Genomic DNA, 17,302 nt, shown 5'->3' on the forward strand with positions numbered 1-17,302 from the left:
TCCTAAACTATGAAAGTAACCACCCCAACACACACAAACGAAGCTGCATCAGGACAATTTTCAAAAGAGCCACAACACACTGCAGTACACCAGAACTGCGAAAAGAGGAAGAGGAACACCTATACAAGGTATTCGCCAAAAACGGATACCCACACAACTTTATCACCAGATGCCTAAGAGATAGACCACGGAACAAGGACATGCCACAACCAAAAGGACTAGCCACACTACCATACGTCAGGAGCGTCTCAGAACTGACAGCCAGACTACTGCGACCCTTAGGACTCATAACAGCACACAAGCCAACTTCCACATTCAGACAACAACTCACTAGAACAAAGGACCCAATAGCCAGCACGAGCCAAACTAACGTAGTCTACAAAATACCATGCAAGGACTGCACAAAACATTATATATGACAAACAGGAAGACAGCTAACAATCCGCATCCATGAACATCAGCTAGCCACAAAACAACACGACCAGCTATCCCTAGTAGCCATACACTCAGACAACCAGGAACATGAATTTGACTGGGAAAACACTACCATCATAGGACAAGCCAGACAGAGAACAGCCAGGGAATTCTTAGAGGCATGGCATTCATCCACAAACTCCATTAACAGACACATAGACCTGGACCCCATATACAAACCACTACAGCTGAAACTGACACCCGGAAACGGCAAGAAGATCCATCAACAGACACATCGACCTGGACCCCACATACAAACTACTACAGCTGAAACTGACACCCGGAAGCGGCAAGAACAAACCACTATAAATACCGGAAGAAACATCAAAGCAGCGCTTCACAGGAGGCTCCAATAGCACTGATGATGTTCCCTAGCCAGGGAACGAAACGTTTGCAGCAAAAACTTCCAGCTCGGCGAACAGAACCACAACAATTCTCATCTTTTTTTGTGGTACAGATTGCACCAACTTGATGATCATAAAGGAACTGACTTTTTACTCACAGATTTCCGAGGAGAAAACAGCACCTGCACTGTACATCTTGCAGTGTAGAAAGCAGAATTTTGTTTTCGATCATTGTATAGTCATGTTCACTGGATACAATTATCCACCAGCAATTAAAGTAGTCATTTGGCAGAGTTGGAAAGTTATTTTCTTTGGTTAATAATAGTGGTTCAGATACTCCAACCAAAAAAAAAATACACTTGTAGATCAGTTCCTGCCTCAGGCGACACTCTATGTGGAGTTTGCACATTCTCCCCGTGTCTCTATGGGTTTCCTCCGGGTGCTCCGGTTTCCTCCCACAGTCCAAATATGTGCAGGTTAGGTGAATTGGCCATGCTAAATTGCCCGTAGTGTTAGGTGAAAGGGTAAATGTAGGGGAATGGGTCTGGGTGGGTTGTGCTTCAGCGGGTCGGTGTGGACTTGTTGGGCTGAAGGGCCTGTTTCCACACTGTAAGTAATCTAATCTGTAAGTAATCTAATCTGTAATCCAATGTTCTGGCCAAGAGTCTTCTCTACAGAAAGCAGTATAAAGGAATCCACTAACAAGACAGAATGGATTTGTGTAGAAACTGCACTCACGCTTCTGCAGTAAATACCACATTTTCCAATTTAAAAGTCGCACTCCTTCGAAAATTAATGAGAGAAGATGAGGATGGGTAAGAGTGACGTGCAGGAATGAGTTGCTAAGTGGGGAAGGAAGGGTTGGTGGGGCAAGTGCAAGGGATTAAGGTGTCAGATGAGTTGGAGTATTCAGCGTAGTTTGGGTGTGTGATGTTGGGATGATGATGGGGTGAGCAGGATTGTCTAATCAGGTGTGCTCTGGTCTGTAGTGAGATCAGAGGGATGTTGGCAGATGGTAGTGCTAATGCAGTGGAGAGTGGTGAACACTTAGGTTGAGGAAGTCTGATGGGCTGTTGGTGTCAGTGGAGCAGAGAGAGTGTCCTTTGTGAGTTGTAGGTTCAATTAATAGCTACCCTGAAGTCAAATTCAGTTTTAAGGCAATTAACATTTCCTGGGTAATTTTTAAGCTTAAGGGACTTGGGATCTTCTGAAATCTCTCCAACTGTAACTCAAAGTGGGACTTCTGCTGGAAGGCAGTTGCCCTAAGGAAATTTCTAATTTCCTAGACGATTCCTGTGGAGTCAGTTGCACCTGGATTTTGGTGGTCCTATTGCACATCTCCAGTCTACACTGCTGCAATGTCTACTATGCTGACTGGAATTTCAGGGCCATAATACTATTTGTGAAACTACTTCTAACAAGCACTGTTGATGCTTTAACACTTTGAGGAAAACGAGGTAGTGTAGCTTTACTGGTGAAGGAAGGGATTTGTGCTGTAATGGAAAATGACATAAGCACAGGAGATCAAGATGTGGAATCAGTCTGGATAGAAATAACAAATAACGAAGGAAAGAAGTACCAAGGAGGAGTAATCTATAGGTCCCTAAACAGAAGTTCCACAGTAGGGCACTGTATAAACCGGGAAATATTAGAGGCTTGCAAGGAAGGTATGTCGATAATCATGGGTGATTTAACATGCCAATTTGATTCTTCCAATCTATGTTCAAGATTCATTTAATGTATTAGAGATTGGTTCATGGCAAAATGTTGTGGAACCAACCAGGAAGCAGGCTACCCTGAATATGATGTTGTGTAAAGAAGAAAAATTAATTGATGACACCATAGTTAAGGATCCTCTATAGGGAGTGGTGATCATAGTATGATCAAATTCAAAATTCAGTTTGGAAGTGAGAAAGTGAAGTCCCACAGTAGTGTTCTGGAATTAAAAAGGAAATTTACATAGGCATGAGGACAGATTTTGGCCTGAATAGATTGGACAAGAAAGCTAAAATTAAGGCAGAAGATGAGCAGTGGCAGTTGTTTAAGGAGATATTCAACTCCTCGCAACTAAAACATATCCCAGTGAGGAAGAAAGATTGTAAGGACAGTAAAAAAAAAATCCATGGCTAAACAAGGAGGTAAAAGACAATATAAAGTCAAAAACTAAGGTATACTATATTGCAAAGGCCAGTGGCAGGCTGGAAGATTGGGAAACTTTCAAACATAAAGGGATACTAAAAAAATTAATAAAAGAACCATGGTAAATGACAAAAGAAAACTAGTGCAAAATATCGTAAAGGATAGCAAAAGCTTCTCTAGATGTATTAAAAAGAAAGAAAGTTGCTAATAAAGAACATATATCGCACAGTACAGGCCCTTATCCATCGATGTTGGTACCTTTGAAGATGAAACTGGAGAGTTAATAGTGGGGAACAGTGAAACGGCAGAGATGTTAAATCAGTACTTTGCCTCGGTTTTCACGGTGGACGGCAATAGAACTGTTATTTCAGACGCAGTAGAAAGGGTAGAATTGAGAACAATCAACATCGATAGGGAAAAGATACTCAGCAAACTATTAGGATTGAGGGCAGACAAGTTCTGCAGGCCTGATGGCCTTCGTCCTAAGGTATTTAAAGGAATTAGCGGCAAAGATAGTAGAGCCACTCGTTACAATATTCTAAAATTCACTGGATACTGGAAAGGTTCAAGTGGATTGGAAAAATGCTAATGTAATACTCTTATTCAGAAAGGGAAGGAAATTACAAACCAGTTAGTTTAACATCTGTTGTTGGGAAAAAGTTCGAATCAATTATCAAGCAAGCAGTATCAGGACATTTGAAAAGTCAAAACACTATCCATCAGTGTCAGCATGGTTTTATGAAGGGCAAGTCATGTTTGACTAATTTGCTCAAGTTCTTCAAAGATGTAACAAGCAGAGTGGTAATGGGAATCCTGGAAAATGTTTGATAAGGTGTCTCACAAAAGGTTAATTCACGAGGTTGAATCATATGGGATTAGGGGTAATTTATTAGCTTGGATAGGTGACTGGCTGATGGACAAAAGACAGAGTCAGGATAAATTTTTTTTTGGCTGGATGGCAACATGTAACAGGGTTCAGTCCTTGGACTCCAATATTTACAATCTACATTAACAACTTGAGTATAGGGATAGAAGGTGCTATAACCAAATTTGTAGATGACACAAAAATAGGTTGGGTGATAAATTGTAGTGAGGAAATAAAAAGCTTACAAATGGATAGAGATAGGTTAGGAGAGCTGGCCAAAATTTGGCAGATGGAGTTAACTTGGATAAGTGTGAGGTCATGCATTTTGGTTGGAAAAATGGAAGGGTAACCTATTATCTAAATGGGAAGTGTCTTTGGCGTGCTGCAGTGCAGAGGGTTCTGGGTGTGCTCATTCATGAGTCACAGAAAATTAGCAGCAGGTAATGAAGAAAGTGAGTGAAATGTTGACTTTTATAGCTAAAGGAATAGAATATAAAGTTAAGAAAGTATTGTTGCAACTATTCAAGGCATTGTTGAAACTGTACCAAGGGTATTGTGCACAGTTTTGGTCCCCCTTATTTGAGGAAAGATGTAATGGCATTGGAGGCAGTTCAGAGGAGGTCCACTCGATTGATTCCAGAGATGAGGGGTTTGTCATATGAAGAAAGATTGAATAGTTTATGTCTATACTGTCTGGAATTTAGAAGAATGAGGGGATATCAGATTGAGTTATTCAAGATGATAAAAGGTGTGGGCAAAATAAATGTGGAGTAAATGCTTCCTCTTGAGGACATTTGAGGACAAGAGGTCATAGTCTTAGGATAAGGAGTAGCAAATTTCAAGCATAGTTGAGGAGAAATTACCTCTCCCAAAGGCTTGTGAATCTGTCAAAGTGTGGTGGATGCTGGACAGTGAGTAAATTTAAGGAGGAGTTTAGACAGATTTTATAAATTGATAATGGGTTGAAGGGTTATGGGGCGAAGGCAGGAAATTGGGGATGAGGAGCATATCTGCCATGATCTAATGGCTGAGCAGACTTGATAGGCCAAATGACCTAACTCTGTCCCTATATTTTATAAGGTTGCTCTGCATTTTGGTGAATTAAGATTTTCCATAAGCAACTTTGATATGATGGTCTTTGCTTCCTTGTGAGGAAAGAGTGTTCTTTTGGAGAATAGATTGAAGAAAACTTCAAGCCTTCACATTAAGAACTTAGGTTTTTATTTTGCTATATTGCATAATATTTAGTAAGTTTCAATTATTTTCATGAGATACCTATTTTGACTGATTACTTTTTAAGGAATATTCTTCCATTAGATTGTAGTTAAGTCACTCCAATTCTTTGGCTGTTTTATGTGCTCCTAAGCTACATTAGGAATAAATTGTTGAAGGAAAACCTACTACTGGTATGGCCTCCTTTCAGTCTTTTGAATATTTTTTTCTTTACCTTCATAAAATGTATAGAAGTTATACTACAGAATCAGGCCATTGCCTTCTTTCGTCACTCATGTTGATTTTAAGTTTTAAATGTTTGGTCATTATTTCATTTTCCTGATGGATTTGTCCATTTTACTAATTTAACAAAGCCTTGCAATCTAGTTGCTTTTGCTGCTGAATCACCTTTATAACAATTTAGCTTTTAGATTTAGACCTAACTAATTTGTTCAATTTTTGAAAAAATTCTCTACCCTTGTTTTCTGTTTTACAACAAAGCATTTATGTTTGGAATAATTCAAATGCATTTTAACATTTTATAACCTCTAATGTTGCCCTCAATTAATTTATTCAATTCATTTTTAACATTCCTCTTTTTCTGTTCAAAAGATTTCTTTTCACAGACTACAACAGGCTGTCAAGTGTTGGTGGAGAAACCTCTATGGCTGAAATGATTGCAACCCTTTCTGATGCTTGTGAAAGAGAGTTTGGTTTCTTGGCAACAAGACTTTTTAGAGTCTTTAAGACTGATGATACACAAGGTATTAATCTGCAATGGGAAATATATTGTTGTCACATGATACATATTCATGTAGGAGCTATTTCACATTCATGAAACAAAAAAGAAATTGCTGGCTAAACTTAACTGGTCTGCAGCATCTATGGGTAGAAAGCAGAGTTTATATTTCGGGTGCAGTGATGCTTCATCTTTGTTTTATTTTACATTTTTAAAAAAGTACTGTGATATGTTCTGCAAAGAAAGTTTTGGATCACTTGAAAATGTCAATAATGTATATAATCCACAGCAATGTTTAACCTTCTAGAAATGGAAATATTCATGCCTGTGCACGTGGTATAGCTGTCTGTGTGTATAAGTACATTATGCACTGGAAAATATTGGTGAAGGCAAAATAAACGTGACCACGTCTGTGACTGAAACAGGCAATTAGTGTTTCAGATTCCCATGTGCAAACGTGATCTATTGTAAAATTAACGCTATCCTGCAAACCGGAATTTTTGACAGTCTGACATCTCTGAATTTGCCCCTGATGTAAATGCACACTTCAACAGCAGAAGATGTTCTAGCTGGCACCTGAGTACTTTTGCATAATCCTGTTGTGACATTCTGACACACTCTGCCACTTAATGGGAGTAATGGCCACTACTGAACAAGAGAAAACATTAGATATTGTACATTATATTTTCCAAATACGATCACGGTCACTAGCCATTAATTTCTATTTACCAGCAGAACCTGGTCCTGTATGCGCCAGGTAACACAAATTGCTCTGTACGGCCACAACATATAGGAGCAGATATAAGTTGTATGGTTTCTTGAGTCTGCTCTGAGATTTAATAAGATCATAGCTGATCTTTGACTTCAATATCGCTTTGCTGCCCAATTCTTGTATCTCTTGTTTCGCTCAGTCTAAAAAATTCAGTTTCAGCCTTAACCATACCAAATACTGAACATCTCCAGTCCTCTGAGGTAGAGAATTCTAAAGATTCACAATCTTTCAAGAAGAAATTTGCCCTCGTTTTAGACTTAAGTGAAAGACCCCATATCCTTCGACTGTGTTCTCAGGTTCTGGACTGGCCAGTTAGGGAAAACAGCCCTCAACAGCTACCATGTCACAACCTTTCAAAATCTCATGTTTCAATGGATCGCCTTTCATTCTTCTAAATGCTCAGGAATACAGGCACTGTCCACTTTATTTTAGGACAATCTCTACAGGAGATCCGTCCCAATAATTAGTCCATTGAACTTTAGGTGAACTCCCTCAAAGTATCTTTCCTTGGATCAGGACACCAAAACACTATTCCAAGTATGATTTCATCAAAGGCCTGTACAATTGCAACAAATCACTTTGCTCTTGTACTCCATACCTCTTGCAATAAAAGACACCTGCTTGCTTGAGGTATCTTCATGTACGTATGTTTCTTGCACAATAGCATCCAAATCCCTTTGAAGATCAGTCATTCAAAACTTCTGTTTTCATAACCTCAACTTGAGCAAATAATGTCACAATTTTACAAATAATATTCATCTGCTACCTTTCTTCCCATTAATGAGCATATCTATATTCCACTGTAAATCCTTTGTGTTCTCATAGTTTACATTGCCTCATAACTTGTGGTCTTTCTGGGAACTTAGTGTATTTAAATAACAGGCATATTAAGCTGCCTTTAGTACAATTGTGAGAAAGTGAGGACTGGAGATCAGAGTCAAAAAGTGCAGTGCTGGAAAAGCACAACCTGTCAGGCAGCATCTGAGGAACAGGAGAGTTGATGTTTCAAGCATAAGCTGTTCATCAGGAATTCCTGTTGAAGAGCTTATGCTCGAAACATTGATTCTCCTGCTCCTTGGATGCTGCCTGACCGGCTGTGCTTTTCCAGCACCACAATTTCTGACTTTAGCACAATTGGCTGAGGGAGGATGTATGATTAGGATCAGGAGAATTTTGGTCTTTTTTGAAAATTTGCCTCGAGACCTTTTATACTTGCTGAGCAAACACAGGCATGTGATCTAATTTCACATCTGAAAATTGCACCTAAGGAACTGCACAAAGCTATAATTCTTAGAAACCATTGAACACAGGAGCATGTATAGGCTGTATGATTCCTTGGACTTGCTGTGTGACTAAGTAAAAACATACTGATGCTTGACCTCAATACCACTGAGACTGTCATCGACATGTTTAAATTGATTCTGCTTGCTTTGGCAACGTCTTTGTGTTCTGGGTGAGACTGAATGACCTCAGGATCTGAGTCATTACCTTGAATTGTGTAAGAATAGTGTTTTATTTTTGTGTTTTTCTTAAAAAAAAACTGTGGTCTGAAATGAGAGAGAAAACTAGATAAATCCAGTATTTTGTAAGGATGCTACATTTTTTGAAAAACAGGAAGCCTGACACTGGCAAGCATTATAAATAGCTGTTTGGATAACACTAATTGAAGTTTAGTTGTAGAAAGTTTGAGGACGAGGGGGTGTACCCCTGCAGCTTTTACTGACAACAAGAAGTTGATTGGCCTATGAACTAGTAGCTATTTATCAATTACAGACACCTTTTGCCTAGCAACGACTATAATATAAGTTTTCAGATAACTGCTTAGTTTGGAGCTGGGGGAACAAGTTTTAGAGAGAGAGGTGTTCAACTTTTTCCCCAGTTTGGGAATGGTCTGCCTATTCTCTGGAGTCAAAACTGACCATAAAACTAAAGTAAGCCAGTTCCATCTCTCCTGAAATAGTTGTAATCTGTGACTCTTAACTGACAAGTCAGAATATTTTTTTATATGAGGGCACCAGCCACTTTGTGTCTCTTAGGAGCCAGTGGAGCAATCTAGATGAGGACAATTAAAGAACGTACTGGACAATCCAAGAGTCATAAAGACACAGTACCTGGAATGAAGGCTACTGAAGTATCTTTCCAATTTTTCCCCTCTGCCATAATTATTTTTTAAACACTGTTCATATGGCTATCATGTTTGTGTGTGTAAAGGGGGACTTTTTAAGGGATTAGAATTTTAATTAGAGTTAGATTCCCAAAGGTCACAACTGTCTGCCTGTAGCTAGAGTCTAATTGCTTTCTTATAAGTAGTGAATCTTGTTCAATAAGAATCCCGATCCAGTCTTTCAAGCAATCTAGTTCCGAAAGCCAGATAAATTGAGGAACTTCTTTAACTTTTATGATGAGTCGGGAATAGTGGGCCTCGACTTCCAGTATGCTCCTCCAGTGAGTTACGATAGTTGGGATCTAACCCACAGATCAAATGTAATAGGAATTTATTGTTGGAGTGTACTGCACTGTTCAAATCGATTTGATAGAAGATAGAATTCTGCACTGCTTTGTCAAGCCAGAGCTTGGGTAATTATGAGCACTGTTTCACACTAATGTTCAGTTTTTTCTAATTAGAATGTTTGCTTTGGGACAAAGTGATAGGAACACCTGGTGTGTTCAGATTTAGTTTTGGAATTTTAGGTAGGAGTGCAACTGAGAAATGTGCCACAAATCTCTTGTTTTGACAGTCATGGTTATCTCCAGGGTCCTCTGGAAATAATTTTTTCTAAATGCAAAATCTCCTTTGAATCAGTTTAGATATGTAATTGAATTGATTATTGACTTAAAAAATGGCCAAAAGTACCTTAAGGTTATTAAATTAAATTAATCTAAGCCACCTGCACCAAAGTACTGCTGGTCACAGGTATATTGACCAAGGGAAAATTACTTGATTAAAATTCAGTGAGTTTAAATTTTTTGTTGTAGCAGTCTGTTAAGGCATGTTAGGACACACCTCTAGAGCAAGTAGGACTTGAACATGGGGCTTCTAGCTCAGACACTACCACTGTTGCACAGGAGCCCTAAATTGAGCTTGTTTAATGTAATTTAAAGTAATTATAATATTAGTTTTGAGAAACTGACTGGAGTGAGGCTTCAGACGGTAACTTCTTCGAGTAAAAAGTGAGGTCTGCAGATGCTGGAGATCAGAGCTGAAAATGTGTTGCTGGTTAAAGCACAGCAGGTCAGGCAGCATCCAAGGAACAGGAAATTCGACATTTCGGGCCAGAGCCCTTCATCAGGAATGAGGAGAGTGTGCCAGGCAGGCTAAGATAAAAGGTAGGGAGGAGGGACTTGGGGAGGGGCATTGGAGATGTGATAGGTGGAAGGAGGTCAAGGTGAGGGTGATAGGCCGGGGTGGGGTGGGGGCGGAGAGGTCAGGAAGAAGATTGCAGGTTAGGAGGGCGGTGCTGAGTTTGAGGGAATCGACTGAGATAAGGTGGGGGGAGGGGAAATGAGGAAACTGGAGAAATACGCCAAACTACTACCGCGCCTCCCTTGTCTGCTGGTTTGATGGTGAGGTTGGGGTTGGAGCCGAGGGAGTGGAGGGCTGCACGCGCCAAACTACTACCGCTGAGGCCAAACACCAGCTCATGGACGCCTCCTCCTATTGCCCCCTTGATCATGACCCCACCTCCCACCACCAAACCATCATCTCCCAGACCATCCATAACCTCATCACCTCAGGGGATCTCCCATCCACCGCCTCCAACCTCATAGTCCCACAACCCCGTACCGCCCGTTTCTACCTCCTGCCTAAAATCCACAAACCTGACTGCCCCGGCCGACCCATTGTCTCAGCCTGCTCCTGCCCCACCGAACTCACCTCCGCGTACCTCGACGCGGTTCTGTCCCCTTTAGTCCAAGAACTCCCCACCTACGTTCGGGACACCACCCACGCCCTCCACCTCCTCCATGATTTTCGCTTCCCCGGTCCCCAACGCCTTATCTTCATGATGGACATCCAGTCCCTGTACACCTCCATCCCCCATCACGAAGGAGTCCGCTACATCAATGACTGTATCAGCGCTGCCTCGTGCTCCCACGAGGAGGTTGAACAGTTCATCAACTTTACCAACACCTTCCATCCCGACCTCAAATTCACCTGGACTGTCTCAGACTCCTCCCTCCCCTTCCTAGACCTTTCCATTTCTATCTCGGGCGACCGACTCAACACAGACATCTACTATAAACCGACTGACTCCCACAGCTACCTGGACTACACCTCCTCCCACCCTGCCCCCTGTAAAAACGTCATCCCATATTCCCAATTCCTTCATCTCCGCCGCATCTGCTCCCAGGAGGACCAGTTCCAATACCGTACAGCCCAGATGGCCTCCTTCTTCAAGGACCGCAGATTCCCCCCAGACGTGATCGACGATGCCCTCCACCGCATCTCCTCCACTTCCCGCTCCTCCGCCCTTGAGCCCCGCTCCTCCAACCGCCACCAAGACAGAACCCCACTGGTTCTCACCTACCACCCCACCAACCTTCGTATACAGCGTATCATCCGCCGTCATTTCCGCCACCTCCAAACAGACCCCACCACCAGGGATATATTTCCCTCCCCTCCCCTATCAGCGTTCCGCAAAGACCACTCCCTTCACGACTCCCTCGTCAGGTCCACACCCCCCACCAACCCAACCTCCACTCCTGGCACCTTCCCCTGCAACCGCAGGAAATGCAAAACTTGCGCCCACACCTCCTCCCTTACTTCTCTCCAAGGCCCCAAGGGATCCTTCCATATCCGCCATAAATTCACCTCCACACACATCATCTATTGCATCCGCTGCACCCGATGTGGCCTCCTCTATATTGGGGAGACGGGCCGCCTACTTGCGGAACGCTTCAGGGAACACCTCTGGGACGCCCGGACCAACCAACCCAACCACCCCGTGGCTCAACACTTTAACTGCCCTTCCCACTCCACCGAGGACATGCAGGTCCTTGGACTCCTCCATCGCCAGAACATAACAACACGACGGTTGGAGGAAGAGCGCCTCATCTTCCGCCTGGGAACCCTCCAACCACAAGGGATGAACTCCGATTTCTCCAGTTTCCTCATTTCCCCTCCCCCCACCTTGTCTCAGTTGATTCCCTCAACTCAGCACCGCCCTCCTAACCTGCAATCTTCTTCCTTACCTCTCTGCCCCCACCCCACCCCGGCCTATCACCCTCACCTTGACCTCCTTCCACCTATCATATCTCCATCGCCCCTCCCCCAAGTCCCTCCTCCCTACTTTTTATCTTAGCCTGCCTGGCACACTCTCCTCATTCCTGATGAAGGGCTCTGGTCCAAAACGTCGTATTTCCTGTTCCTTGGATGCTGCCTAACCTGCTGTGCTTTAACCAGCAACACATTTTCAGTTCAGAAGGTAACTGGTACCTTAACTGCAGGTCATTAAGTGAATTAATATAACAATTGATCAGTTTGAAGAACACCCCCAAACAGGCACAGTTGACAGAAACTACGATGGTGGTCTGGGTGCAGAAGATTTTGTGAGTGAGGTTGATTGAGAGGAATTGACTTAAGTAAGTGTAACTGACTATGGAAACTTGAGCATATGATCAAGGTGTAAGTCATATTTTAAATTTTGTAGTGTACTTTTTTTTGTTTGATTCCACCTAAATTGCTGTAATATCTGAGCAGAAAACGAATTAAAATTCCATGCCTTAATGTTTCGGGTGCATTCCCTGTAGATATTCAGGTTGCGAATTTTTAAAAAATATTTCCTTATTGACAAACCAGTGAATTCTGTAAATTTAAGGTATCTTAAAAAGATTACCAATGATAAGTTAAGCATCAAAGGTAACTTTTGAAAAATTGAAGATTATTTTGATTCAGTGAATTGGCTACAATTTTTGTTTTGTTTGTCTCCCCTCTGGTCAGCTAGAGATGGACAATAAATACTGGTCTAATCTGTGATGCCCAAATCACATGAACCAATTTTTTTATAAGTGTAAGGAATATTAAAAACAAGGTGTTTAACCTTTGAAAGAATCAATAATGTTTCAAAGAATTAAGATTATTGTTGAATTCAAATCAAAATGGTTAAACTGGCTTGTTTTTCTTTTAAAGGTAAAAAAGGAGTGAAGAAATGGAAAAAGACCTGCTGTATCCCTTCATTTGTTATCTTTATTTTTATCTTGTGTTGCTTCGTTGCTGGCGTCTTGTTGCTGGCCATCTTCAAGGCAGACAAGGAGCACTTGACAGTAAATGCCATCCTGATATCTATTGCCAGTGTCATTGGCCTTGCACTAGTTCTTAACTGCCATACCTGGTGGCAGGTGTTAGATTCTGTTCTTCATTCTCAGAGAAAACGTGTTTTACTAGCAGCTTCAAAACTTCATAAGCTAAAGCCTGAAGGTTTTATGAAAGTAAGTATTGTTTGTATAATGTGAAAGACCTTACTTGTAAAATATTTTGATTATTGGTAAATTTGTATGTCTAGTATATACAGGTATTTTATAATTGTTTCACTTTTTGTGTTCTCTAAATCATTCTGGTCTGTAAATAAATTGTGCACCATCAGCAAATATTTTGTTAATTATATTTAATTCCTGAATGCTATTGGAAAGGCTGGTATTTTTGCCCATTCCCTGTTGCCCTGTTTTGTTCCAAGTGAGTAGTTTAGTCAATGACTTCACTGTATAATCGCTATACCACTATATTCCTATCCATAAAAACTGCTATTTAGTTGATCCTTTTAGAGACAGATGTGCACTTTATAAGTTAATTGAAATGGGCAGCAATGGCCTCTTGTTGAATATCAATTGAAGTTACAGCACTTTTAGGGCATAGCATGTCTTCTGAGCTTTTTATAAACCATTGTTCCGTGAGTGACCTGTAGGAGCATTTGTTGACTATCCCTGATTGCTCAGAGGGGACATAAGAGTAAACCATATTGCGGTGGATCTGGATGCACATGCAGGTCAGACCAGGAATTAGTGAAACAGATGGGTATTTATGATAAGTGGTTACATAGATATATTGGACCAGTCTTTAATTCCAGACTTCTTAAAATTGAATTTCATCATTTACCATATTGGGATTTGAACCCATGTCCCTAGAATTTTAGTTTTGAGATTCTGGTCTATTAGTCCACTGACATTACCACTGTGTTACAGCCTCTTCTTGTCTATCTATATTTTGTATACAAACCTGTGAGCCAAAACATGGTAATCTGGATGTTATCATCTATTTACTGAAAGCCAAATTATCACAATTTGCAAATAAGTTAATAATAATACAGATAATGGAGCGATGCAGTGTAGAAAGAAGCTATTCGACCTATCATTGTGTCAAGGGCCAGTATTGAAAATCCAATTAAATAGGGATTTACTTTCCAAATCTGGTTAGAAAGTAGACTTATAAACTTTAAATATAAATCAACATGAACAAGTTTGAAAGTCTTTTGCCAAAGTCACTGCCCATGGTGGTCATGGCACACTGCGAAGACTATTTCTAGTTTGATCCTGTCTATATTGAATCATATTGATCTCATTGGAAGGACTGGAGGAGAGCTGGTTAAACATTAGCAGTATCAAATCTTGGATCTGAAGTGCTAAAGCTAAGAAAAGGAACAAATCTCTATTTCTGATTTTTATCCAGTAATTCTCTGCTACTGAGATTTTGGACATGGATATTACATGAAAGCTTAAATCAAAGACTGGCGGATGTTAAGTAATGAGGAGGATACCTCCAGTAATCTAAGGTTATAGAGAGTCTGGTCAGATGAACTGAGCAGTTGTAAATGGGATTCCATCTAGATAAATGTGAGGTGATGCACTTGGACAGGACAGACAAGGCAAAGAAATAAATAATGAATGGTACGACCTGGGAAGCACCAATGATTAGGGGGACCTTAGTTGCATGCACGCTAGTCCCTTAAGGCATTAGGATAGGTGCATACAGAGGTTAAGAAGGTTTACTTGCCTTGTTTGGCTGAGGCATTGAGTTTAAGAGCAGGTAATGCTCAACTTGAAATGCTGAATAAACCCCAGCTGGAATATTGTGTGCAGTTCTGGAATCTGGGATACGGTAGCACTGAAGAGGGTGAAGAAATTTACCAGGATGCTGTTTGGGCTGGAATGTTCCAGTTATGAAGAGAGATTGGATAGATTGGGATTGTTTTCCTTACAGCAGAGGAGATTGAGAAGGGGCATGATTGAGATTCCTAAATTATATGGGGCACAGATAGAGTAGACAGGAAAATATTTTTTCTCCAGATGTAGGGATCATTGATTTAAGGTAAGGAGCAGAAAGATTAGAGGAGATGTGAGGAAAATCTTATTCACCCAGAGGATGATAGGAATCTGGAACTCCCTGCCTGTAAGGGAGGCAAAAGTCTCAATGTTTAAAAAAAAGAGCTTAGATGTGCACATGTGATGCCAAGAGATACAAGACTGTGGGCCAAGTGCTGGAAAATGAGATTAGAATTGTGAGGTGGTTGTTTTTCATCAGTTTGAGCAATGTCCTGAAGGGTATTTCTATGTGGGTCTCTGTGACTGTGACTAAGGTTAATTATCATATTCTTCTTGGCAGTTAGCTGATGGCATTTGCTGTCTAAGCTCTCACGGAGAATATTTGTGAAAGATGTGCTGGTAGATTGCCAGGGTAAAGCCTCTGATGCCTTAACTCTGCTTAATTCAATGGAATAAAGAAAGCAGTGGAAAGAAAATACATTTCTGACTACACCTTGATTGCACAATTAAACCTTTGATTAATTTCTTGTGCTTCGACTTGTTTGTGTTCATCTGTAATGGTGAATAATTTGGTGGAAAAATATTATCTGTTTCCAAAGGTTCTGAAGAATGAAGTGGAGCTCATGGCTCAGATGGCTAAGTCTATTGATGGTTTTACTCAAAATCAAACCCGACTTGTGGTTGTTATTGATGGATTGGATGCATGTGAACAAGATAAAGTCCTGCAGATGCTAGACACTGTAAGTAATTTTTCACACACTAACATCTGCGGAAATATTTTCCTGTCTACGGCACGGTGGCACAGTGGTTAGCACTGCTGCCTCACAGCGCCAAAGGCCCGGGTTCAATTCCCGCCTCAGGCGACTGTGTGGAGTTTGCACGTTCTCCCTGTGTCTGCGTGGGTTTCCTCCGGGTGCTCCGGTTTCCTCCCACAATCCAAAGATGTGCGGGTCAGGTGAATTGGCCATGCTAAATTGCCCGTAGTGTTAGGTGAAGGGTAAATGTAGGGGTACGGGTGGGTTGCGCTTCGGCGGGTTGGTGTGGACTTGTTGGGCCAAAGGGCCTGTTTCCACACTGTAAGTAATCTAATCTAAAATCCTTCACAATTAAGTTTAGATATATTCACCTGACCCGCACATCCTTTGGATTGTGGGAGGAAACCGGAGCACCCGGAGGAAACCCACGCTGATACTGGGAGAACGTGCAAACTCCACACAGTCAGTCGTCTGAGGCGGGAATTGAACCCGAGTCTCTGGCGCTGTGAGGTAGCAGTGCTAACCACTGTGCCGCCAAATTTTGTTATTTGTCAACCTCTGATACAAACTAAATTTAATGGTTCAGAGATTTTTAAAACAAAAGTTGTTTGTGTCCAATTTTACTTTTATTTTCTATTATTGAGTTTGGTTAGATAATGCCTGAATCTGACAATTTTAGTCGAGGTACTTATTGAACCAAAGGGATGGGTTAAGTTGACCTGGGTTTTGCAGTTAGAATAGCAATGAAATTATTGACTCACTGTTGTTAAAGAGTAAATTTTAACATCCATATACGTGCAGTTAAATGGAGAATTTTTAGAAAGTTACTTTTGAGTTTCTCTTTGTGTTTTTTTTTTCAATTTTGTATTCCACAAGTTTCACTATCAATACTTGCAATCGCATAAATGCAATGATATGACTTTGAAGTGTTTATTGACTAGATACCTATTAGTCTGTCAGAAAAAGTTAAGATTGTTCATTTTAAGTGAAAGTCAATTGATAATAGTTGGTAAGATGCAGGAGCTTCTATTCCTTTTAATTAATGATTGTTTGTTTGAATTTTTTGAAGATCCTTTACATATTGTTTTCCATCTCTTTCTCTTTCCCCCCCTCTCTCTCTTTTTTCTTTTTCCCTACCTTTATTCCACACTCTTTATGTGCTGGAAGGAATGTACTACTGCTGATCTAGTCAATCTGCCCAATTTTCAAAGTATTGTCCCCAGTTGATTCGGAACAGAGAATTATAGCCATTAAAATTCATTATTAGACTGTTCAACTAGTTTATCAGAGTTCTACCTTGGTTACTGCGGCTTTGTTTTCCATTCAGAAGTGCCACATGGGATCCTTGAGTGACTGTTATTCCTAATGTGCTGATTCAGTTGCCTTCTCACTGGTGTGATAAGTCAAATAAACTGAGTGCCCAGTGAAGATTAAGTTAATAAATTCACTGGATCATGTAAAATATATCTGATCTCGACAAGCCTGCACACTTATTAAGCTTGCTAAACATGCAAGTTACAGAGTAAAGGAATTTAAGATTTAACTTTGGCCAAATTGACATTCAGTAACGAAAAAGATAAACGAGTTCTCTGGTTATAGTTCCAGAAGCTTTGGTTTTCAGCTGAGGCAATTTTTAAAAGTCGTAGTTGATATGTCATCTTCCTGCTGAAAATGCTGCTGTGGAAATTGAAGTCTTTCTATAAAATTTGCTGTTTGCTCACAGAGCAAGTTGCAACATAGGATTGTATG

At 40.8% G+C, this 17,302-nt stretch overlaps 1 protein-coding gene across 3 annotated transcripts in view; it reads left to right on the plus strand.

Moving 5' to 3' along the window:
* LOC132834381 (kinase D-interacting substrate of 220 kDa-like) overlaps positions 1-17,302 on the plus strand; it is a 148,465-nt gene that overhangs the window by 76,624 nt on the left and 54,539 nt on the right. For all 3 annotated transcript variants that reach the window (XM_060853243.1, XM_060853261.1, XM_060853252.1), the window contains exons 16-18: positions 5,647-5,798; positions 12,673-12,971; positions 15,398-15,538. In XM_060853243.1, coding sequence (XP_060709226.1) covers positions 5,647-5,798; positions 12,673-12,971; positions 15,398-15,538 — 592 coding nt within the window. The remainder of the gene's footprint in view (positions 1-5,646; positions 5,799-12,672; positions 12,972-15,397; positions 15,539-17,302) is intronic.

Source organism: Hemiscyllium ocellatum, chromosome 3, assembly GCF_020745735.1.
Source record: "Hemiscyllium ocellatum isolate sHemOce1 chromosome 3, sHemOce1.pat.X.cur, whole genome shotgun sequence".
In the NCBI taxonomy this organism is placed as follows: domain Eukaryota; kingdom Metazoa; phylum Chordata; class Chondrichthyes; order Orectolobiformes; family Hemiscylliidae; genus Hemiscyllium; species Hemiscyllium ocellatum.